The 25,429-nt window shown below is 40.4% G+C and overlaps 1 protein-coding gene and 1 long non-coding RNA gene across 3 annotated transcripts; both read right to left on the bottom strand.

Annotated features, from left to right (window-relative positions):
• Window positions 1-550: 550 nt before the first annotated feature.
• LOC308107775 lies at window positions 551-9,475 on the bottom strand. The gene is made up of 7 exons (XR_013935234.1): window positions 9,148-9,475; window positions 8,752-8,820; window positions 6,003-6,053; window positions 5,025-5,100; window positions 4,247-4,351; window positions 1,161-1,255; window positions 551-660 (listed from the first exon to the last, which is right to left on the bottom strand). It is a non-coding gene; the product is annotated as an uncharacterized lncRNA (long non-coding RNA).
• Window positions 9,476-10,755: 1,280 nt separating this feature from the next.
• Window positions 10,756-24,248, bottom strand: pld3 (phospholipase D family member 3). Of its 2 annotated transcripts, XM_080459012.1 has the most exons (12): window positions 24,050-24,248; window positions 21,962-22,043; window positions 21,150-21,200; window positions 20,856-21,013; window positions 18,653-18,833; window positions 18,457-18,574; window positions 17,538-17,665; window positions 16,503-16,700; window positions 15,301-15,440; window positions 14,604-14,769; window positions 12,992-13,091; window positions 10,756-12,319 (listed from the first exon to the last, which is right to left on the bottom strand). In XM_080459012.1, the coding sequence occupies exons 2-12, from the start codon at window positions 21,986-21,988 to the stop codon at window positions 12,120-12,122; spliced, it is 1,467 nt and encodes a 488-aa protein (XP_080315138.1). In that variant the 5' UTR covers window positions 21,989-22,043; window positions 24,050-24,248; the 3' UTR covers window positions 10,756-12,119. The 2 variants fall into 2 exon arrangements, with proteins under 2 accessions (XP_080315138.1, XP_080315139.1); XM_080459013.1 differs by lacking the exon at window positions 21,962-22,043 and having other exon boundaries at window positions 24,050-24,137.
• Between the last annotated feature and the right edge of the window lie 1,181 nt (window positions 24,249-25,429).

The following is a 25,429-nucleotide window of genomic DNA, read 5'->3' as shown; positions in this document are numbered from 1 at the left end:
GATGCTTCTCTTGGCTTCATGTCCAGAGCAAACTGGCCCATTAGACTATACAGGCAGACGTTAAAGGCTTTGTGGCCTCAAGGGGGCGCCACAAAATCTGGAAAAGATTCACCTTCAATATAGTTGTATTAAAACTAGTTATTAGTATTAACCCTTTAAATGGAAAAGCTCACATTGACTGAAATGTTAAACAATTCCCAATTTATATTACTACAAATGCTAAGACCAAAGAAGTTGTTTTGTATATAGTTGTTTTGATTAGTTATTGTATATAGTTGTTTCACAGCCTAAATGTGTCTTATGTATGGAGTTGTTGTGCACAAATTGTATTGTTATTCAAATTGTTTGATGCTGAGTATTATCATTATTAATTTTATGATGATGATGATGATGATGATGATGATGATGATGATGATGATGTTTTTTTTAACAGGATTCCTATTTTGTGGTATTAATATCGAATTTCAGAGCTTTGTGTATTTATTTCTCATTTTTAAGGATAGAAATTTGGTGAGATTTTATCTTATAACTCAAAGACAAAGACAAGAGTAAAAACAATTCTATTTTATTTCTTTTGTATGGTATGTAAATGGCTGACGGAGGGAGCACCATATAAAATCCCTCCTGGATGCCACGTTGGGTGGGGCCGTCTTCGTCCATCTGGTGAGAGAAAAAAGGAGAATCGTTCAGTCTTGGTGACCTTGTGGAGGCTTCAGCATCGTTAAGGATATTGACATTAATTCTCCTTGAAATGTATCACATTTACATTATATTAGTGACAGAGGGGCATTGAAGGTAAATCCTTCCTACTCATGATTCACTTTTACAGCTATCCTCACCAATAAACTGTTAAAAAGAGACACACACTTTCACCAGTTTTGATATAGCATGCATCTGTTAAATGTCTGCAGTTAATCATTAAAATGATCTTCGCTCTAATTCGCTTTGGTCTGTGCATTCACTGTTTTCCACAGAAAGTCAGACACATCTGAGCTCCCGGCATAATTACGGTTGACAGAGCTGCTATTAACGAGTCTCAAATACACTGATCAGCCTCAACATTTTGACCACTGCCAGGTAAAGTGAATCACACTCATTATTTCTCCACATGGCTCATGTTAGTGGGCGGGATACATTCAGAAGCAAGTGAATATTATTACCGTAATTATCAATACAACAGGTTGATGTATTCATGTGAAAAATGGCCGCGTGTGAGGATTTGAGTGGGTTCGACATGGTCCAGCCTGTAATAGGTCTGTTAGAGAGGCGGGGAAAAGGACAGAAGGTGCATTCAGTGAGTCTGGAACAAAAGGTGAGCTTCAATAATGCTGATTGGATCCAAAAAGAAAAGATTGCTGACAAAAAGGGGAAACGTCAGAAGAAACTACAAGGCAAACACTGGTGAAGCTCAACAGACAAACTTAGGGATGGCACATGTTGGTATGTACGTATACATAGTAGGGAGTGAGTGAGGAGACAATAAGGCACGGCCGACAGCAATCAAGGGTAACCAGTGGAGGTGAAGAACATGATGGCAGCTGTGTTCACTTAGGAACATAGAGTCATCCTCCAATCCCAAGGTTAAAGGTCAGATCATGTAAAGTGTGCTGACACGGCCCAAGTTCTCTATATAAGGCTGCATTTACACCGTCGGTGTAACATGACCCAATTATGATTTTTATACTTTTAGATGACACAAGTTGGATCTGCTTTTGGACAAAAGAGGAAAAAGACATGTGAAGACATTGTGATATTCTGAGATGGGATACAGGCATCATGCTGTGGGAATAAATCAGATATGTAATGGACATGTGGCCGCTGTGTGACCAGGCTGATCACGTTTTCTTAGCATTACGTCTCTAACGTCATCAAATCTGTGACCATCCTGCTCGTTTTATTTATTTATGTTTTATTTTATTTATTCCATTCATTAAAAAAAGAAAATAAAAATCTATTTAATATTAACACAAACGTTTACAAACTTCTGAATGAAAAGGAGCAGAGGGAAGAATAATCTTATATAATCTGCCCCTTTGTACCAATAATCAGTTCATAACAGCATGAGAAAACAACAACAAACAACAAAATGTCTGTGATGATTGAGACGCGAGTGCCGCCACTCATTCATATCAAATTTGTCTTTCATAAGACATAAAATTAAACAAACCAGAAAACAACACTAAAGAACAAAACAGACAAGCAAAAAGGGTCGACATCAACGACAACACATAAGAAGAACAAAAAACACATAAATAGTGAACACACGGTTAAGAAATGAGAAGCAGGGAGGAAAAGTGGCCAGTCGAGGAGAAAACGTCTCAGGAAATATGCAGCATATGAATCAGATGCAATTATAACTATTTTCCTCCTCCTCTGCCCAAAACTCCTGGAGATGTTTGGCGAACTTCTCAGGCAACTTTAGCATCAAACGTAAGTCATCATCCATTTTTTATTTGGCTTCAGAGTTCGTGCTTGGTTCACAAGAAGCATTAAGGCCACCTTTACACGTACCTGGGTTTTAAAAAAAACAAACCTTGATATTTCCCGTCTACCTTAAAAAAATCTAATCAAAATGATCACAATAATCAAAAATGATCTACACGACCTGCATGTACACCTGGTTCAGAGCTGCTATGAGCATGCCAAACCTGTAGGGGGCAGTGTAACAAGAAGCATGAAGCCATGATAGCCAATCAGAAGCCTAGAAAAAAACACAACGTCACAAATTGTGACCTAAATATCCACCTACCCCCCTTTAGATGGAACCGGGGATACAGAGTTTCTCCAGATCGCCACTGTGGCCGGTGTTTTCAGGAATCATCGTTTGTGGCGAGTCGTAGCTGCGTTTGTGTGTAAATGCAAACGCAGAGAAATATCACCGTTTTTTTCAAATACCCGGGTACGTGTATTTAACATGGCCTAAGTTTAGTAAACATGACAAGTGTAATCGGCAGGATCAAATAAGGATCACTTGATAAAATCCATGTGTGAGAGGTGATTCACATCAGGTGCTTAATCGCCTCTCTGCCCTTAAAGGAGGAGCTGCCCAGAGACACCGGGGTGACAGGAGGGAGACACAGGGCTGCAGAGTCTCTGTGTGTGAAGTTTTACATTTAATTTAATAAAAGATTGGCTTATTGTCGTTCTGCCTTCGTGTCTCTGTTGGTGGACCCGAGGGTGACGAGCTGAACTGCCACAACATGTAACCTCACAGTAACAAAATCTGATTGAGGCAGCAAGTCCGATGTGAACATCAGGATTTGCAGCATAAAGGGAGACAAAGCGAAGTCCATTTAGCTTCTTTTGTTTTTTGTCCAAGAGACATGGGAGCAGGTAGATGTGAATATGAACTCCGGAAGACCGGAACAACAGGAACCACACTGGGAATCAGAAGAAAAAACTGAAATACCAAAACATCCTTCGTCAGATCAAAGTCAAAACTGCAGACCTTGTTTGTCGCGGTCGGCATCTATCAAAAGTCATCCAAGAAAGGAAACTGGCCAGAGTCCTGGGTGGTCAAGGCTAACTGGTGCATGGGGCCCCACCTCAAAATTACAGTACTTAAAGCATGTCGGTGCTAAATATAGCAGCAAGCGTCCAGAGGTCCTGTCAGGACTGTTTGGGCAGCAAAAAGGCAATAAAGGCCAGGATCATCATGTCATAATAATCATAATGTTGTGGGTCTCTCTGTGACCTGGTTCAGACCCTCAGATAGAGAGAAGCTCTTCCTCTCCTCTGATGTGTAACGATTCTCTCGCCCTCCAACACGCCGGCCTGCAGTTTCCCCCATCAGTGGAAACACTCTCTCCTTCCTCTCCTGCAGAGTCCAGTCCCTCCGACCTGAAGTCAGCGCTGTCGGCGTCACGCTGCTGTGAAATTGCCGTCATTGGCACCTTCAGTCGGTTTTCTGAGGATGTCAGACTCTTCATACTTTCTTTTTTCAAAGGATGAAAATTGCAGCAGAAGTCAGTTCCCCTCAGTGTGCTCAGCTGCTCGTCGTCTTCCTCCTTCAACTTCTTCCTTGAAATGAGTCCTGAGACGTCTGAGGCTCGTCCAGGAAGTCTGCCTGGTGTCTAACACGTGCCCCCCCCACAGTACACACAGACATCATACCTACCTGTCTTCTTTCTCTCTCCACTCCTGTCACTCCACTGGTCAGCTCAGGTCAAAGAGTCTCTGAATCACACACAGTTCCATCCCCCTTTCATCAGACAAAAGAGAAATAATATAAAGAGATTCCCGTCACCTCCTGTACCGTCTTCATCCATGGAAGGGTCGCAGGGGCCGACGCAGGATTCCTACACTCCGGGCAGAGCGAACAGACCTCATGCTTTTAGATTGAAGGGCAAGACTGAAACACAGAGTACAATAAAGTAAAGCATCATGTCAAGACCTCAAATGAAAACATTTCCACAACCTCAGTGAAAATATTCTTTTTTTTTCTCCATAAAGTAAAAAGTTATGACTGAACATTAAAGGTCCCATAATAGACAGTTTCTCTACTATTTCTCGTCGGCGTCAGAAGTCCAACAACATTGTATTCAAAGTGTATTTCTCCAAATCCAGTCCCGGTCCTGAATTTCAGTCCTTTCGAATTTCAGTCCTCACCTCCAGTGAGGGACAGGCTGTCTCTGTGTCTGTCCAAGCCGACTCCACAGGGACGGACGCAGGCCTCATACAGCCTATGAGGACACAGATTACTATTAGAAAACCATCAGAAAGTGAATATTTGTCTAATATGGAACCTTTAACTGGATCAGTTCACGTCACACACTGAAGCTGAACGTCTTCTGAGTGTCTTGGAGCCTCAAACATCAGCAGGTACGACCTGAACCAGCCGCCAGAAGGAGAAGGACTCCACACCTTTACTGTGTGCACCCTCGTCACCACGTCTGTCCACGGTTAGGGACGGCATGGTAATTAAAGTGCACTATATAAAAATAAAAGATTAAAAAAAAAAACAGTATTTTCATCCTGAACCTCCTGACACGTGGTTACCTCCTCCTGCAGGTTATCACACTCACCTGTTCATTTCAATTAACCTCTGAACCCGAGCCAGGAAGTCATGAAGCAGACTTTGTATGATTTCCCCCGTCTCATCTACAAAACAGACTTTAATCATAATTTTGGTAAAGTTACATCATCTATTCAACCGATTTTACCACAGGAAGAGATATAATGTATCTCCCAGAAATACTGTAAACTCATTCAAATACATATATATTTCAATGTATGTAAAACAGCAAAACACAGGATTAACAGGTTTCTTATGTTTTCATTGTGGTTTTACTTCTTTCGTCTTTGATTTTACTTACTTAGTTTTTTTGCTCCTTTTTTGAAAGAATGTCCTTATTAATGCAGATTCCTCTTGTTATATTATTGTTAATGTGTGCATGTATTTTGGGTTTTTGAAACTCAATATACCACAAGTCCTGGGTCTGTTATATTTCATAATGAAGCATTTTACTCATTATTACAGTTTTTACTTCATTCATGTGTCTGTAATTGAATTAGTACATAAGAAAATATGTATTTCCAATCCAACACCATCCAACTTTATTCAAAAAACACATTTAAAAACACCATAGTGGACCAAAGAATACTGAATACAACCGTTTGAAGTTCTGTTCTTTAACTTTTAATTTTTCTCTTCTGACTCAGTTTGAAATGTTGATTGTTATTGTCTCGACTGTTTCACAAAGAAATTCTTTCAGAGGTAAAGTCTTTGTATATCCGTTCACACGTTTGTGTAGAGCACGTTGGCCAGCTGAGCTGTTTCTTTTATCTACTTCAAAAATAAAGATGAGTGAAGTTTGTTTGATGATGATTCCATCTCCAGTTACTTATCTTTTTAATTAAATTTTTTTTAGAGGGAATTAAACATTTTCTGCTTTGCACACACATTTATTTTCCCCCACAAATGAGTCGAGTATAAGTATTAATGCTGTAAATTTGAAGTTGTCATGTCACACCTACTCTTCTGAAGCTCATGTTTACAATACCTGCTACTTTAGTCTTCGCAGAGCGTGTCCAACATCCTGGTAATAAAACATCTGTGCAAAAATAAACAGAAAAGATCAAAATCAGTCAGAACACTGAATAGTAAATGAGCTATATAGTGTCTAGGTCTCACACACACACACACACACACACACACACACACACACACACACACACACACACACACACACACACACACACACACACACACACACACACACACACACACACACACACACACACACACACACACACACACAGCCGGTCCCCTGGCAGTAGTGAGTTTTTCCACCGCAGCATTAGGTGGGTGGTGCAGCACGATGCTGCAGTGATAAGCACAGATGTGATTAAACCCAGTTTGTTTGCTCAAAAAAGACTTTTTAAGTAGGAAAACATATGAACTATATTAACTTTGAATCAATAGTTTTGTTTATAGATTCAGCCAAATGACCACCGAATTAGTGTTGGAGGAGGTGCAACGGCAACAACTCCACAGCCATCTTTGTTTTTTCTGATCCAGGATTTGGTTTTTGAGAAGCACCAACGTGGTCCGTAACCCTGCAGGAGACACACAATCACCCTCACAAACACACACCAACAGGAAATTGAAACCCTCTCAATCAAAATAGAGAACATGCATTTGATTTGTACGAGATGTCTGGATTACTCGATGGAAACCTGCTCAGGTACAACATGCCGACTCAGCACAGAAGGATCCAGCCTGTATTGTTTGGGTGTATTAATGTGTTGGTCCTGCAGGATTACTACATTGTAATACATTTAGTTGTTTACAGTGGAAATGAGCCTAATCTGTTGTTTGTGCTGAAATGAGATGAGCTGCCTTATTTGAATATTCTGCCCAGGTGGGGAAGTTTGCTTTGTTAATGCTTATTTTGTATCTTCAATTCCTTTTTTTTTCTGATACTGAACTGGATCACTAAATAAACCAATGCACAGGAAGCCAAACAGACATGTTTGGTTTTACCTTGAAACTTGGAAAATCATATTTGTAAGCATGAGCCAAATTAACAGGCCTGGACAAAAACAAAGCCATCAGGCAGAAATCAAAAACTCTGTGGAAGGTTTGAATATACGTATATTTGTATTTACATTATTACACAGAAGCCACATACTGATCAACCCAAAGATTTATGGGTTTTTCTTTAATTGCTTGTAAACACAGAGGTCAAATTCAGCCATTTTGCTCATGTATAAAACTTCAACCCTGAGCGGCCTCCTCCAGCCACGGACTCGCTTCATGGCTGAAGGTGTGTGGGTGGGTGGGTGGGTGGGTGGGTGGAGGGTGGAGGGTCTTGCATAGTGAGTCAAAAATAGCTCACTGGGTTGGGCCCTGCTGCGTTCCTCTACCGCTGACAACACCAAATAGTTTACACGCCGGGAAGTGACATGTTGGAGGTGTGTGTGTGTGTGTGTGTGTGTGTGTGTGTGTATGACAGAAATAGCACCAAAAAGAGTTTAAAACTAATTCAAATATTATTAAACACAAAGTTTTACAACTTTTATTAAGATAAAGAGCTTATGACACCACTTTTTATGTTGATTTGATTATTTTCGCAATTAAAAAAAACAGTGAAAGGCAGCGTTGCCTCCAATAGATGCATGTTGGAATGTTGGAACACAGACACCCTTTTTAGAATATGTGAATAATTGTATTTCAAAAAACAAAAGTGGTGTCAGAAGCACTTTAATGCCATAAAGATCACGATACAAAGCAGACAAAATAACATGAAGAAACCCACAATTATTGTAGAGGTGCATTACAGGCCTCATACAGGCTATGACATCACAGATTACTATTAGAAAACCATCAGAAAGTGAATATTTGTCTAATATGGAACCTTTAACTGGATCAGTTCACGCCACACACTGAAGCTGAACGTCTTCTGAGTGTCTTGGAGCCTCAAACATCAGATGGTACGACCTGAACCAGCCGCCAGAAGGAGAAGGACTCCACACCTTTACTGTGTGCACCCTCGTCACCACGTCTGTCCACGGGGAGGGACGACATGGTAATTAAAGTGCACTTTATATCAAAACAAAACAAAGCTCCACTGTGTGTGAGAGGCGGTTTGAACACTGGAGGTGTGTTACAGTGGCGACAGGTGGATCATCTGACTCACAGTTCTAGTCAACCAGGCTCTCAGCGGTCAGTTGATGTGGTAGAAGTAGAGTGAGAGTCAATTTCAAAACTATAAAACAACTGGAAAACGTTTAAGTTCAGCTCGGAGAAAATTATTTAACAAAAAACTTAGTTGCTTTGAAATTCATCAAAGATTTCATTGATATTTAATCCAAGTAGAGCGTTTCAGTCTTTTTCTCCTTTGTGAATCATCTCAGTTTCCTATCGGGACGCTTCTCTGCTTTAATTTTGCGAAGGGGGACAAGAGAGGACATCAGTTTATTCGTGCAACAATACTGCCCACAAGTGTTGAAAACATGCTACTGCAATGAGGGAGGGTGGAAAATCAAACGCGAGTATTAAATATAATATAAAATCTAGACAGTTCGGACGAGTTTTAGAATCATATGGTGCATAAAATATGCAGGGGAAGCTTGTGAGCATTTGCATTAAATAAAATCGAAGTTGGTGCTCTGTTTTCCATCAACATCATAATAAACCTTATCATAAGATTGATGATTTTTGTGTGTGTGATTAAATCATTGAGGTAAGTTACTGGTAGAATTTGGAAACGGAGCGTGAAGTTTTATGTCAGTCTGTGCTCATGTTACCTGATAGAGGAGGCAGGTGCCAGAGTGCGGGGCTGTGCGGGCGCTTTAATCCGGGCGCAGCGGCTGAAACTGCGGACACAGCAGATTAAAAGATGAGCCGCAACAGGCCGGTAATGACTGACCTCAGGTCGGAATAAAAAAAAGAAAAGAATACGATTCAATTTTAACAAACATACAACTTTGAACACAGTTTTTCTATTCAGTTTTACAAAATATGTGCAGTCCAGCCGTCAATATGTTTTATATCTAATATAAATCTGCTGCAAGGTCAAGCTGCACGCTTTTGCCTTTCGCGTCGATCTAAAATGCGCAAAATGCGCACCTCGTTAAAAAGTTATTTCAAAACTAAACTTTCTGATCTGAAGTCGGAGGCATATTAGTGTCATAATCTCCAACCTTGGCTCCTCGGGAACAGCCGCCTCTGATATGGATCTGGCGCTGTGCCCAGAAACTTTGCAGCCGCCAATTCCAGTTTTTACGCACGGAGCAGAACGCGCCTCCTGCGCACCGCGCGGCTCTGCGGAATCTCTGCTCAGGTGACACCAAACATGATTTCTTTGTTTAAAAAGTCAGAAGACCCCCGCACAGTGCGAGCTGAAAGACGCCGTCCTCTGCGAAGCGGAGATATAGCGCAGTGTGCGTCGCCATGTCCTCCTCTGTGCGCGAGCCGGTCCCGTTAGACGCTCCTCCTCCAGCGCAGCTCGACAGCTGAAACACATGAACCGGCTGCTTCGGCTTCTGGCAGCCTATTATAGGACAGTCCTTGTAGAGTAACTCATACATGTATATATTTAGCCTGCCTGCGTGAGCAGGAAAACGTCAATACAAAGTACACTTTCAACAGCACCGCAGGCGACATTCTGCAGATTAATGGTTAAAAACTGAAACCAATTTCTCCTTAACAGGCTTTAATTTAATAAACAACTTTAATTTTGATTGCATCGTCTCTGTATTATGCCTGTATGTGGAAAAAAAAAAGAACATTTGAAGTAACTCCAACATTACTGTAGCATTGAATAATCTCTGAAATATTGAGCATCACGTAGACACAAAGCAATTTACTGTGTTTTACAGAGAAATAACATAAATCTATTAAAGCTTTACAGAGAAATTAAATAAATACATTAAAGCTTTACAAAGAAATAAAAGGAGATTAAAGCAAGGAAATAAGAATCTTAAGCAATTAAGAGTATGACATATACTTTAAAAACCACACTCTCTCTCTCACCCTCTTTTCACTGGATCAGCTTTACTTTGACCTTTTCCCATTTTGGTATTTGCCAGAGGTGGGAGCGTCCGTTCTCCAGGGCTTCAGCTGCTGAGGAGCTGCTCCAGGGTTCCTCAGCTTTTCCACATATTGGACCAGGTGATTGTCCCATTTCGTCCATGCTCCTTGTCCCATTCCTCCCACCCTGCTGGCTCGTGCTTCCTCCTGCACAAGATGTCGCCTCACTTTGCCTTTGGCCTTGTCCACTCTGGTTGTCTGGCCGCCCTGCAGCTCAGAACCCCACCAGGGCCTCCTGCCTCCGCCGTGACGTAGCCACCTCCAGGATTCAACTTGTAGCTTTGATTCAGAAACGTAATTATGTGAATACGCATTTTTTCAAATAAAGGCCGGACAACGGTAGTGTGTGTGCGTGTGTTGGACTGCTGATCCATGCTGTCTTCGTCTACAGATCTGGAATCAGCCGGATCATCCATCTGTTGTCAAGAAACTCTTGAGAATTTGTGCATCACAATATCTATGATTGAAAACTTTTACTTCACAAAAAAGTAAAAAAAAAAAAAGTATTTTTATATCAGAGCTCGTACTAAAGGAAATTGGAAAGAAAAAGGCTGACAGATTTCACTCTCCACGACTTTTACAATCACTGCTAACATGCTAACAAAATAGTAAACAAAGAGCAACGTGACGCTCCAGACAATCAGCATTCACAATTCTGTGGATTTGACGGAGTGAAATAGACACGAGGGGAGAACGAACACAAGATGCAGGACGTGTTTGATTGAAAACCCTTTATTTAAAATAGATTATTTACCCAAAGACAAAGGTGGAAATGACAACTGCTAACAACCATGTGTGCATTAATCAGTTAGAATCACTCCACACAGTGGAAATGACGTCTTTCACTTCCTGTAAACCCTCCACATCTAAAGCCTATTGAGTAAGTAATGTGATTTATGGTGCAGGCACCGAACACCCGCTTCAGTCAGAATAGTTGTTGTAAAAATCATCAAACTAAATGTTGGTTTAAGAAACGACTCCACCCTGACTCCCTGAGATGAGCTGGGATGGGAGCTCCCAGTGAGGAAGGAGATGTGTGAACACGGAGGCTTGTGATTGCTTCTTCAAGGTTCTCATGGACAAAATCAAACATCCAGAAATAAAAATGTAACCAGGAGTGAAATATACTGTACATGTCTGAGCTCTGTGAAACACAACAACCCCAGAAGTGGCAAATCACTCAAACTCTGTTCTTAAGCACTAGTGAAGATACTTGAGTTGATGAGGCGAAAGTAAGAAAGTACAGATTTTCAAATGTACTTGAGTACCAGAGTAACCTGGTAGTAGCAGCTTTGATTCCTTCACTGAGACTCTGAATCGTCCTCGTTGAGTTTAAAACGAGGAACGAGACACTTTGACGTGTGGAAAGTACAGATAAGTTTCCACATGTGGAGAGTTAGAGTAAGAAGTTGAAGAAATACTCAAAGTACAGATACCTGAGAAATCTATTTGGAATACATAACCGGAGTTTCTTGCCACTTCTGTGACACTGAGCTTTGATTTCCTCTGATCTCACTAAGAAAGGACGTCCAGATTTTGGTTTGTTAAAAAAATAAAAAAATAAAAAATCAAGTGAGGCTGTAAAACCTTTGACAGTTCAAGATAAGAGTCTGGTGTTTAATTACACTTTGTTCTGTTGTGTCACTAAAGACTTCATTCTGAGTTCCTTCCACAATAAACACACCACCTTAGTGTCTCTTTAAAAGGAGTCATCACCTGGTATTCTCACGTTTCCAGTCTTTTTAAATCCAATCCTAAAATTTATTAGAACAAAAAGAACAAAAAAATCAAAGATAGAGATTTTGACTCAAATCGAATCAGATTCTCCTGTTTTGCCGTGCGCCCCCTTGTGGACGATTTTGGTTCTCAGCCACTTTTAAACTCCAGATTTTCAGGCAAGTTTCAACTGAGGTCCAACACCGAATCACACGTTTTAACTAGGACACATGGGATTTCCAGGTAATGACTAATTGAAATGTTGGTGTGGTTTAAAAGGCTGAACTTCCTTGTTGCTGCCGTAATACTAATGCTAATGCGCCACAGCAGGCCGGCGGTACTTGGTGACGCGTCCCGACTGTTTAAACTAACAGAAATCACGAAGGTTGGAGTCGTGGGTGACAGGCGTGCTGTAGGCGGAGCTCCAGTCTCTCTCAAAGACGTCCCTCAGCTGCGACTGGACGGACGGCTCTGCGGACGGAGACGGAGTCTGAGACGCCGTCTGGTTGACGACCAGCGCCGAGCCGGCCGTGTTCACAAAGTAGTCCCCGGACCAGTTGGACGTACCTGAAAGACCAGCGCACCCCGAAGTTAAACACCTTCTTCACCTGGATGAGTGAAATCTGAGACGGTTGATTGATTCTTCAAATTAAAAATAAAAAGCAAACAAATAAATAAAAAAATAAATAAACAAATAATAAATAAATTAAAAATATATATATTTTTAAAATAAATAAATAAACAAACAAACAAACAAATAAAATACCTTTTTTTTATATAAAAATTTTTTTTTTTTTAATTTAATTAAATTTAATAAAATTTCATAAAACTAAATATATTATTAGTAAATAAAACTACTCAATTACAGAGACATGAATAAATGTAGTTGTTTAATTTCCACCTCTGGTTGAACGAGGCACAACGTAGTGGTTATAAGGATCTAGTTATGTGTTCACACCATCAACTAGCTCCATGTTACTGCTACTTTTTACAGTGTGGCTGGTAAAATTGATAAATAAATAATCCTCAGATTAGGAAAACTGTACAGATATATTTATATTTATATTTACGTTAGCTTGAATGGGAGGGATGGACATTTTCTCAGGTGTTCTAAAACTACTATAATAAGAAAGTGGCAAAATTAGGAAATTAATGTGAAAGTGTCACCACAATTTGAATATATTGTCACATTTTACAAGAGAAATTAACTTGTGAGTGTGTGTGATTGTGCTGACTCACCGATGTAAGCTATCTTGTCAGTCACCATGTACTTGTTGTGATTGACCCTCGCGAAGGGAATGTGCTTCTGCTCGGGGCTTGTTGGAACCACGAACAGCCGCTGTGAGAGAGGAAAAAAAAAATCTAACTTATCAAGTTTTTTTTTTTTTTATTCTTTTAACCTTCAGTGAATGAACAAAATCAGGCGTCTCGTTATTAAAGGTACTCGACCAGAAAAAAAACATGTTAAATATACTTCTCATAAAAGTTTTCACTTCTGCACAGAGAACAAACCAAAACATGAAAACTAGACCGTCACCACTCATTTCCACTCATTTCCAAGCCGCAGTTTCCTAAATCAATCACACTTAAGTCGATATGTTTACAAACAAACTGCAATTTGGAGCCATCAAACTGTGTTGATGTTTCATTGACTGACGTCATCTTGGGAAACCTGCCGCAAGGGTTTCTGGGACATCAAAAATATCAACGTTTGACCGATTCAGGGTGAAAAAAGATCCAGACTTTCTCAAAGAAAGATTCTTCAAGCCACGAGAAAAGTCTGAAATGTTGTGAAACTGATCGTTAATCATTTTTCCAGTGCGAATCGAGATCTCGTGAGATCAAGTGTACAAACGGGATCTTGAGACGCTACGGGTGCGTCCAAATATTCCCTCCTATCTCCTTCCCTACTTTTCCTTAACCAGGAAGTGTTAAAGTGGCGGCCATGATAAAGGAGCATTCAAATTCTCAATAAGATAAGGAAAGGAGGGTCAATACTTCCTTTATAACCTCCTTTAGCCTAGGAAACACTGATGCATCCTTTACCAAAGGAGACGAGATAATGCTGCCCCACAATTCCTTGCAGCGACAACATTTAAAGGGACCCGCTCATCTGAGCGTTCAGGGAAACTCAGGATGACTCAACATAGATCATGTTAAGTTACCAAAGCAATAATCTGCCTTGAACAACTTTAAATAATGTAAAACCAGATCCCAACTATAAATGTTATGCAGATGTTGTAAACCAAACACAGTAAAGTAAACTTTTTTTTTTTTTTTTATTCCCATTTGTTATTTATAGCCTGGAAGCCTCTTTTCCTCTCATTTCAATTCAAACCTTGTGGCGCTCAACGTTTCGGGAAACCCAGGAATTTTCCCGAGACATTTAAATGCTGGAATTGCGTGTTTTTACCAGTGTAATGAGGGATTTTCATTCAGAAATGTCTTGACAACGTCCTGGAGATGTACATCAACAACTAACACCAGGACCTAAAGTTTAAATTTTTCCCGTGTGGATTCTGGTGGAGGAACTTTAAAGATGCACACAGACACAAGACGAGGCCTGAACCTGGCAGAAAGCTTCTCCACTAATATCAACAAGGTACAACGAGTAAGGAGAGTTTCATTTAGCAGATTTTACTCGTCGTATCAGATCTTCTTCTGTTGGGAACTTGATTATTTTTGCCTCGTCTTGACAAGTGTCGGCATTAGAAAGTGCAGTCAACAGCAAAACACTGAGCTCAGCAGAGAAGATTCATCCAACAGAAAGAAGGGATACGTAGATCTGGAGGATAGATCCCCTCCGTCTCGCCCAGAATTAGAGAACACAGGTTCTCGATAAACTCCTCACCACTTGGATGTCCAGTTTGCTCTTCTCGTTGTAGACGGAGGCCAGAGACTTGAGGAAGGGGAACATCAGCGGCTGCGTGTTGGCCCAGCAGCTGATCAGCAGACGCACTCTGATGCGCTTCTCGTACGCCAGCCGCCTCAGCTGCGTGTCGATGTCTGCCCAGTACCTGCAGGGGGCGCCACAGGCAACGTATGACAAGAGACTCGGGTCAAGTTCGTTTCAAGTTGGACTGACCTGCCACAGATTATCAATATCTGTGTTTCAAATTCAGCACAGTAGAACTTTTCTTGTCATTCTGTCAATCGATTTGTGTAAATAATGAAATCTGCTGCAGCTCTGTGATTAAAAAAAAAAATCAATTTAGCAAATTTTCTTCTAAAAACACAATCATGAAGAGAGTTATGAAAGCTGTAATTTAATTTAAAAACTTTGCACACTTGTTTACCAATCTGTAAAATAACATTTGGAGGACTTTAGAAGTCACAAAATATTAACCTTCAGGTATTTTAATAAACATCAACCAGTTTGATCTGATAATGACGGTTATGATAAAAGTACTGAGAGACAATACAATATCTATACAGAGAAACATTTAGGTAATTGGATTCTTTCAGCCTCGGATGCTTCATGAACAATGAAACTGAACTCGGCCTGGTCTCAGCCTGTACATTTGACACAGTATCAGGAGTGGCTGGACCTCTTTGGATGTGAGAACTCCATGGTGGGCAGGTAGTTCATGACGGCGATGTAGATGAAGCTCTGCGCGTCCTCCATCACGCTCAGGATGGACTGGATGTCTGCAGTCCTGCCGGCGGCGCAGAGCGACGGAGGGGAGCTCTGACAGGGAGAGACAAACGCAAGCTGGTTAAACTTTCACAATAAAAGATCTGGCTGGCTCGTACTCGTACTCACACACATCACTGATTCCAATACAGGAAATCCATTTATTATAGCAAAATACAACCAGGATAGAATCAGGAGTGGAAATGTGACATAAATGGTCAGAGAAATTTCTATTTAATGTCTTTTCTATAGTATTATTCCCTTACCTTTATGTTATAACTCCGTTCCATAGGACACCTGCTATTAACTCAGTCAACATGTCTGTGCTTTCAGATCTCAAACTTCTCCGTTCATTTTCCCAATGATGGTGTCGACATGAGACTTTGTTTTAACTCATCATACAAACATCAACACTAAGAGCACAAGCTGCTACCTGACTGTAAATAAAACATTATTAACAGTTTATCCTCAATCAAAGCTGCAGAATATAAAACTTATACATTTATAAGTATAAAGCGAAGCTACTCGAGTTCAAGATGTCGGCAACCTTCATGACCAAAAGAACCGTAAAACATGTTTAACCTTTGAAATGCACAGCTTCCAGGTAGTTTTGATATCTGAACATAAACTGGATCTGATGATGCATTTATTAAGTTTCAGTTTAAGAAGGTAAACGTTTCATGATATTTTCAGCTGTTTTTGATCCTGATTTTTAAGGTTCCAACCTTTTTTTCCACCATTTTTTAAAGGCAATTTAGATATTTTATCCATTTGAACCATTTTGGTTCTTTTTGAGGCAGTTTTGTTTGTTTTAAATTTAAAAAAATTTTTTCATTAATTTTCATTTTAAAGCATCTTTCATAAACCTTGGTCATTTTAGTTTGGCCTTTCTTTAGCCAAGAGGTAAACGACATTCCTAAATTTGTGGTCAGTCTAACAAAACAAATGGAAATCAGGACATAAGCTCCATTTCAAATACAGTTTCAGAGAATTTATGAAGGCCGGTGAGATTTCAAATTAAGAGCATGAGCGAGGAGGTTTTTTCTGACGTGTGAAACAACAGTTAGGATTTGAGGGGTTAATGTGAGTTTGAGCTGGTTCTCCCCGTTCTCTCACCGACAGATAGACGCTGGACGGCGTGTTGTTGAGGGGCAGCTGGAGCGGCGTTTCCTTGTTGTACGCCGTGGCAAAGCTGCTGGGCCACGGCGACGGGATGTACTGACTCTCTCCCAGGAACCAGTAGGCGTCGAAGATCTTCCCCAGGTCCGCTGCCAGACAGCTGCAGTTGTAGATGACGGCGCCCAGCTCCTTCACCTGGCGACGGAGCACAAACACTTAATTCACCCTCCGACGTCCCACCAGAGCTCCAAAACTCTACAAATGTTCAGGTTACAAGAAAGCTTTACACTGTTCAACCTTCACATTAACAGTCAATCCGGATTTAGGTCAGAATGTATGACGTGATTATCTGATATTATTTGGTTTACATTAGGAGGCATGAGCCCAGAACAGCTGATTTGACCCAGAATAGCTTTTTATTTTATTTATTTATTTTGAATGAAAAACAAAACAAAACATAAATTGAAGGTCATCAGATTTCACTGTAAAATAATAAAAATTCTAGATGTCAAATTGGATCAATCTTGACCAGAACTGAATGTAAGGGTTAAAACAAAACGCTGCAGGCTTCTTTGAATTAAACTAAGACACCGATCAGATGCAACGCTGAGTAAAAAGCCTTTAAAATATTAAAGAACACAAGAAACACTCCATATAAATGATGTAAAAGAAAAGTTACGACGCCACGAAGAGAGATCTGTGTGCATTTGGAACGTCTGTTTTCTGACAACATAAGAACTTGTCTGATCGTCTCGTGTGACTTGTATATTTGTTTCTTTTTCTCTCCCCCGATACACAAACAAATACAACAGAAAGAAAACTCTATCGATTCAGTCGCTACAACTGGGCATTTTATTCATCATTTTCTTTTAACAGCTCGTTGGTTTTCCCGTGTTTCACCTCTTTGTGGAGTTTACACGTTCTCCCTGTGCACACGTCAGTCTAAAGGAGGATAAATGTCTCTAAATCGTCTCCGTCTCCTGCGACACCGGGTCAAGCAGGACCGAAGGCGGACGGTGGAGTGTGAGGTACCTGCGTGAGGGACCTCCAGTCCATGTTGGCGCTGCCGATGTAAATGTGCTTCTTGTCTACGACCCAGAACTTCGTGTGGAGGACGCCGGTGGTGAGCTTCTTCATGTTCACCGTCCTGATGGTGGCTCCTGAAAAGACAAGAAAAACACTTTATTAATACGGTTTGTAAAACTCCTTTTGTGATGGTTTGAGGATTCCTGCTTTATAAAGTTTAGCTCTTAGATGAGGAGCATAAAGTGGTGGAGAAATCTCCAGTTTAAAAAGTATAGTATAGAGTAAAATGTTTTTAGGGTGAAAAAAAACTCAAAACAACAACAGCTGTTGTGTTTAATTAATCACACTCTACATGGAGTTTGAGTGATATAATAAAAAAAATCCTTTAATTTACTTTCAATGGGAGTAACAGAGATTTTCTTTCAATTACAAATTTTCCTAAAGTTTTTCCACAGATTATAGAATAGAATAGAATAGAATTCTATAATCTATGGAAAAATGATAGGAATTGTGTTTATACAAGGCCAGAAAATATATGAACGCAAAGAAATGTAAATTATTAATTTAATCAATGACTAACAGTTGAAGAGCAATGTAATAATAGTATATTTGATTCAGATTTTATTTAAATAAAATGACATTAAATGCTAAATATTTTTGATTTGAGAAACACAATAATAAATCATATTAAATTACATGTTGCAGGGAACATTACTAATAAAAAAAACTATGATTGAAGCATTTTTTTTTTTTTAAGTCTCCAAACGTCACCTCTCAAAGCAAAAAGCTCAAAAGAAAAAAAACTCAGGAAGCAACAATGCAAAACTAAGTAACTACAAAACAACACAGGTACACGTTTCATCTAGGAACCATCAGTTCCACGTCCATTTACACACAAACGCTCTGTTGTTTGAGGAGCGGTGACCTGAATCGTTGAGCAGTCTGAGGTCGCCCTGCGGCTGACTCCCCTGCGGTGTGTTCACCGCGATGCGAACGGACAGCTTCCCCGACAGCTCCGACAGTTTCTTCAGGACGGCTTCACCCTGTTCACACGACAAGATCAATTCCAGAGGCTCATCCTGACGCCAGAGGAGCAGACAAACACACGGACCTCGGCTGACCTGATCGGCGGTCGGCTCGCTGGTGCCCGTGTCCGCATTCGTGAGCGTCCAGTAAAAGGAGGCGATGTCCAGGCTGCTGCGAGCCTCCTGCATCAGGTTGAGCCACGCCTGGAAGATGGAGAGGTGAGACGTGCTGGAGTTGAAGTCCAGACCGACGGGGATGCTCTCCACCAGGACGATCCTGAAGGCGAAGGGAACTCCTGGTTCATTTCAATACACTCTTACGGCGCGGAACATCAGTTAAATATGTTTGTGTAAACAGAAAGTAACTGTAGGTAGGATGCAGTGGTCCCTGAGTTTACAATATTCCTGTTGCATTTTGAAACATGAAGCAGCATGGAAAGTGACAAAAACAATCATGAAATGTGCCACAACTGTAAAGAATGTACGATATCAATCAATTCATCATCAGAAATGTTTGTATTTCCAGATCAGGTAGTGAGGAGATGCGTGAGGAGATGCAGCTGTGTGCTGAGCCTCTCTTCAGGTTGTATAATCTCATAAACTGGGCTGAGCCTCCTTCTTCTCTTTTACCTGTCTGACTAATTTGGTTGTAGTCGGGAGGAAATCGTCTCCCTGTTCTGCCTGAACATTCTAAGAAAGACTTTTGTCTTGAAGTGTTTTCCTTTATCAAAGTGAAGAGGAAACACATGTTAATGGTTTAACCGACGTCAAACAAGTGCGCCTGTCACTGCTGGTAGCAGGAGCCAATATTCAATGAAGACAAATAAATAAATATTTGAGCAGAACGTGGCTGTGCATCGCTCCTATAGAGGCCGTTAAGGCCGTTTTCCCCTGACAGAAGCTATATGAAGCCTTATTTTAATTTTCTCGATGCAATTTTTCATGTATGATCTGCGGGTTGTAAAACAAGACCCACACCCAGACTGTTCAGACTCGTTCATACCAGGAAATAGAGCAAACTGAGGCCTGCTGCAGCACTTTGGCCCCAAATAAACACAAACCAGGAATTTAAATAAAAGCTCGAGAGAGAGAAGCGAAACGGACTCGTTGGTTAACCAGGAAAATAGTCCACATCTTTTCTTGTATGAGTTATAGTGTTTGTTTTGCTTCTTTCTTTTTTTTTTTAAATCTTTTTACTACAATAACAAATGCATTTTCCTTGTTGTGGGATGAATAAAGTAGTATTTAATCTAATCTAATCTAATCTAATCTAACCTTTCCTTTTTTAACGACACCAAACTATCCAAATTCACCATCTTTGTTTCATTTCCTGTATTTGCTCTGCTGGGATTTCCAACTGCACCACAGCGGAAACACCACAGGGAATGTTATATTTTAGTCTGCGGGTATTTATTTCATTATTGGTTTGTATGTATGTATTTGACCAACTTTTCGCAAAAACCTTTAACCCGAATTGCATGAAATCTTCAGGGATGATTAGTCATCATCAAAGGACTAATCGATTAGATTTTGGGATGTTGGTGGATAACCGTTTCTGAATAAATCTAAAAAAGACTGTGAAGAAATGTGCCATACAAAGCGGATGGGAGAGGCGCCTGTTGAGTGTCTGTTGCCAGGGAGACGCTGAGATCAAAAGAGAGGCAGGCACACAAAATGTACAAAATTTCCTCTAGAATTTTCTAGTTCAAATGACCACACATCCCTATTTTGTAGTTTGTTTCAGAAGAATAGCTGAAGTTTATTTTAGGATTTCACAATAAAGCACATTTCAAAACAAAGCGCTGAGTCCAGTAAATGTTGCACTTTGGAGCAAACTTTGATTTAACAAGTGCAAAAACGTTTATGTGACAAGATGAAGACACATCCTGTAAAAAAAAACATGTTGATTATTTAAGAAATGATATTCTGGCTTTCATATAGAATCAATATCTTTAAAACTTCAGTTTTAGAGATAATGACAAAAAATAATTATTATAAAGAAGTTGGAACTAATAAAATTGTGATTTTGTGAAAGAAAGTGCCTCTTATCAATGAACTTCATCAATGTGATTCATCTATTTTACTTTGCGACAGCAGACTTGGATTGTTCCGATGTGGGAGACCCTTCGGCAAACACTGGGATTCCAGCCCAGGTTCCTCACACTCGTGGTTAAATATTTAACCACGAGGAGGGAGACTGAAACTACTGCTATTCCACATTATCAGTCAGTATTTTATAAGACTCGTAAAACGCCACAGTGGCATCGTATCAGTTCAAGCTGTGCCGGCGTTTGCTTACTTGCAGGGGTCTCCACAGGACAGGGAGGAGGAGGAGGAGGAGGAGGAGGATGAAGAAGAGGAAGTGGATGAGACATTCGACCCCAGGAAGAGGTAGAAGACCATGGCAGCCACCAGCAGCCCGGCTCCCACCGCCACAGGGATCACACAGTTGGAGAACTGCCGGAGGAGAAGGTGGGAGACGGTAAAACTGTTGTTGGTGCTTCTGAAGTCTCCGTTGTCTGTTGCAGTGCTGAGAACTGAAAACGTCCTCCACTGAGCTGCCGTGTGTTTGTGTGTCTGCGCTGTAACTCACCAGCTTTTCCTTTCTGTTGCGTTTGTGTCGCCTCAGCTCACCGTCCGCCAGCTGGAAGCACACAAACACATCAACACCGTTTAAACATTGGGAGCATTTTAATTCAGACTAAAATATGACCTGATTACTATCAAAGAGTCAATATTGACCTTCATCCTATTTTGTTTTGTTGGATTCAGTTGCATATCACCATCCGTTGTCTTTAATTTATTGATTTAATTACTGACCTTTCGTGTTTTAATTGTTTTGAGTGAGCATGCGCCTGCACCCGTCATTAATGTGAATGAGTAAATATCTTAATCATACAGTCTCTATTGAAAATTCAATGTGTAAAACTGGCAGAACATATCACTAATACTAACTTGTATTGAGGAATTTCAATTGTTCTCGTTTGAGTTATTGATCAAAACCAGCTGGAAGTTTGTATATTTTCTCCAGAACAGCTGATTTGCAATAGAAGCAGAATAACTGAGTGGGAATGTAGACGTGTTCCGCTGAGTGCTATCAGATATATGATAATAATCAACTTTAGTTACTGCGTTTCTATTACAAGACAGCCTTTTTTCCTGGAAAAGGGACTGAAAAGTGCTGCTGTCTTATATTAAAGGTTGATTGATCAGATCTCGGTTGTTATGTCAACAGAAACGGACAAACAAGTGAAAGATGCTGATTTTGATCTGCAGACACCTGACTGAGTCGGGCAAACATCAGGCGTGCACAATGGCTGGTGGCTTGGAGCTCGTGGCCCTTAATGAGCATTTAGAAGCCACTTACGTCAGGCGATCGATTTAAAGCTCGAAAAGTCACTTTACCTGGATGTATGTGACGTTGGTCTCCATGTTTAAGCACAGAATAAAGTCCGACTCAGCTCTGATCAAACGGTGCTCTGCAGCTCTGCGACAAAACAAGAGGGAAAGAAAAAATACAGTCTTACATCAGAGCTTCGTGTTTCTGCAGCTACAACATGAGGAAGCTTTCACTTACAGACAACACATTTGAAATATCTGCTCAGCAGAAACTGATCTTTTTTATCCCCCCAAAAAGTTAGAGAAAGGTTGTTTTTTTTCCAGCTGAAGATAGTCATAAAAAACCTTCACATCTGCAGATTATTGAAAAAAAGTTCTTGTCGGGAGGAGATTTTGATTTGTTGATTGTTTTTTAACAGGAAAACAATCCAGTGCGTTTGTGATCTGTCAGTTCACCGTACAGCTACATTAGAGGTACTGGAGATATAATGTACAGGTTCATATTCATTTGCACAAAATCTCAGTCAGATAACGAATTTATTAGTCAGTCAAATTCTACTAAAATAACTTAGATACTCGTAAACCCTCCATAACATCCTCCAGATAGACAAACAAACAAACAAACAAACAAACAAACAAACAAACCGGCTAGATACACTTTACTGACTTTTCTTTTTTTAATCTAAATCAGCCTGAACTTGCTGGACGAGCTCAGAATAGTGACGTATTTAAGAAGTGTCAACCTCGTCTGATAAAAATCTTAAAATCATTTCTAAACTTTAGAGTGGATTAAATGTGTGTAATGATCCCACCCCACCCCCCACATCACGCTATGATTTTCACTTCCACAAAAAGTGGAAGGACACGTGCAGGATAGCTGGTGGGCTGCGGGGAACCGAGCGCATGATCATCAAATGTTAAAGAAAGAAAACTAAAACAGCGCTTGAGGCAAAGTCCTTGTGGATTTGCTGAATACTGTGAAAGTAATCTGTGAGTGTGAGACACTAAATAAAGAGGACGTATGTGAGTCTTGCTGACAGTATGACTGAGTAGATTGCAAAATCTTTGAGGTGCCGGTCATGAGAGCCTGTGACAAAAAACAAAGCATGTGACTTACTGCTGGCACGGGAGCGCACGCAAATACTTTCATCTGACTGGAAGTGCATAAAATGTTTTGTATGGCATTGGTGTAGATCTGGTTAAAACCTGAAAACCCGTAGAGATATAAAGAAACAACACTTTAAGAAATATCTCATGTCAGGGACTTGTAGAAAACAAGCACTGATTTTCAGTAGCTGGATTTGGTGTCCATAAGGTGAACACAAATAAAACTTATTTCACTATTAAATCCAGTAAAGAAATCTTACAATTATGTGCCCAGCTGAGGTAGAAATGAGGTCAAGTGCAATTATATTGATATTAATGGCTACAGACACTAAAAAAACAACCAAATAGACAAGGAAGAAGAACATGTTGAGGATTTAAAACTGAAACTACAAGTTAAAGTCTCCTGAAAATAAGATTCAAACAAGATTTTGACGCATAAATTACACTTTACAGGCTGAAATATGTTGATGTATTCAAGTCTTATACAAAATACAATGTAAGGAGCCACATTTTACTCTACTTTTATCAGAGAGAAATATATCTGTACTATATATTACTGATACAGCTTCAAAATAAACAAACAAATAAGGGCTTTTAGCCTCAGTTAGCTGAACACTGGGAGAAAACAACGGGGGGGATTATGTTATCCGATCAGATAAATAAATCAAATTGGACGGGAACAAGTGACTCTAAGTTATATAAGTGTAACAGGGGATTACTCAACAAATACATCGTATGAAGAAACAGGCAAAGAGAGGAAAAGAGCAGCTTATCTCACAAAGACAGCTGTTGAGCAAAAAGCTGACACAAGAATGTGTCAATACAGGGTTTCAAGTGCTTTTTTTGATACACGGGGAGAAAAGAAATACCCGTAAAAGGTGGCGTCCTGTATTTTTTGTTGAAGTTAGTCACAATTCCTATTCATTAAATGTGAGTTTACATTGTTTTGAAACTTGTCTTTGTGTAAAGTAAGCTGAGAGAGTCGCTGACTGGGCAAAACAGCAAAAAACAGACCACCGAGTGCTCCAAAAGAAAAGGCAAACTCACCTGTTCCCACGCGTCCAAGATACTTCAAATCCCGCACACAGCAGGGTCGACGTGTGCTTTTAACATTAAGTATCATTTGAGTTCGTGTTTAAATTTCTATATCAATAAGGGAACCAAATAAACAGCCATTCAGTGCAGTGTTGTGAAACAGCTGATCCACTTTTGCACAGGACTGTACATGGAAGCGAGTCGGTCATGTGACCATGGACGGGACAGCCAATCAGAGAGCCGCTTCTGGTATGACGTCACACGACAGTCGACTGTCGCGCAGTGCTCCCGTTTGACCAGCAGATGGCGGTGTTACATAGGCGAGACTGAGCGGGAGGTTCACAGATCCTCGACGCGTGAATTCACTCACGAAATCAACAATAAAATACCTGAAATTACCGCGTTACGTGCTAGAAAAAATACAGAAAAGTGGACTCGGTTGTGAGTATAAACGTTAACATTCGATGATGGATTTATGGCTTGTGGATGTTTGCACAGTGGGCAGGGTCCGGATCTTACCTGCCATCTGAGCCTGATTACCCGGATGAGCGTCTCCTCTCGCACCTGCAGCCTTCTAGAGGTCGTGCCAGGAGCCGGAGCGTGGCCTGGAAGAGCAAACATAAACTCCCCGCGAGCTAAAAAGAAAAGAACACAAAGAAGTAACTGCAGATAAGAACTCTGCGCACAGGTGATGCATGTTCTGGCCTCTTTGACTCCTATGTGTGAAAAAGAAGCGGTTCCAGTTCATGATGAGTCTCTTCAGTCGCCATATTTAGCTGAACTCTAACCACGAAGCGTGCCTGCACCTTTATGTTATTTGCTCTCTATAACATCTTTTCCGATGGCTTACTGTGTGTTTTTATTGGCAAGTTGTTGCACTTCAATGAGGTTTATTTTTTATTTACCAATGCAAAGTGACTAAAAAGAAGATACATTTGTATTTGTGTTTTAGATTATTAGATTGAGAATAGTTAAATAATAGAAAAAAAAAGTGTATCATTGTTTTAGAAACAGCAAGCAAATATTAATCAGCTGTAGCAGATGGTACATATGATAAAGGATACAGAGAACACATTCAATCTTGACTGGCTGCTTGGAGGATAGAAACAGTTTTCTCATGTTAGTTCTTGACATGGACTGCATGCAAGGACTATCATGGTTGCGTTTGGCTTTGGCGCCCTTTTGCAAAGAGTTTGCATGTCTTTTCTGTCAAACACTTATGGTTATTGGCTTCCCAGTGATACAAGATAGATAAATGCATTTCATTCCAAAAAAAAAAAAGAGAACAATTGACGTCCAGAGTAATTAGAGTCTGTTACACAGCCGGCCTTGTTTCATCGTCGGTTAAATGTCTCAGATCCTACCTGACTGTACATGTTGGACCGGTCACCC

The sequence above is a fragment of the Lipophrys pholis genome (genome assembly GCF_963383615.2).
Source record: "Lipophrys pholis genome assembly, chromosome: 3".
Lineage (NCBI taxonomy): Eukaryota > Metazoa > Chordata > Actinopteri > Blenniiformes > Blenniidae > Lipophrys > Lipophrys pholis.
Note: the sequence above shows the minus strand (reverse complement) of the source record. Positions and strands in the feature narration are given on the sequence as shown.

What these genes read in the sequence shown, in the direction of transcription:
- pld3 (XM_080459012.1), bottom strand. Translation starts at nt 21,988, where the DNA reads ATGGAGACCAACGTCACATACATCCAG. An exon ending in GCAACAGAAAGGAAAAGCTG is followed by an intron (nt 21,014 to 21,149) that starts GTGAGTTACAGC and finishes CTCCTCCGGCAG; the next exon opens with TTCTCCAACTGTGTGATCCC. An exon ending in TCCTGTGGAGACCCCTGCAA is followed by an intron (nt 18,834 to 20,855) that starts GTAAGCAAACGC and finishes CTTCGCCTTCAG; the next exon opens with GATCGTCCTGGTGGAGAGCA.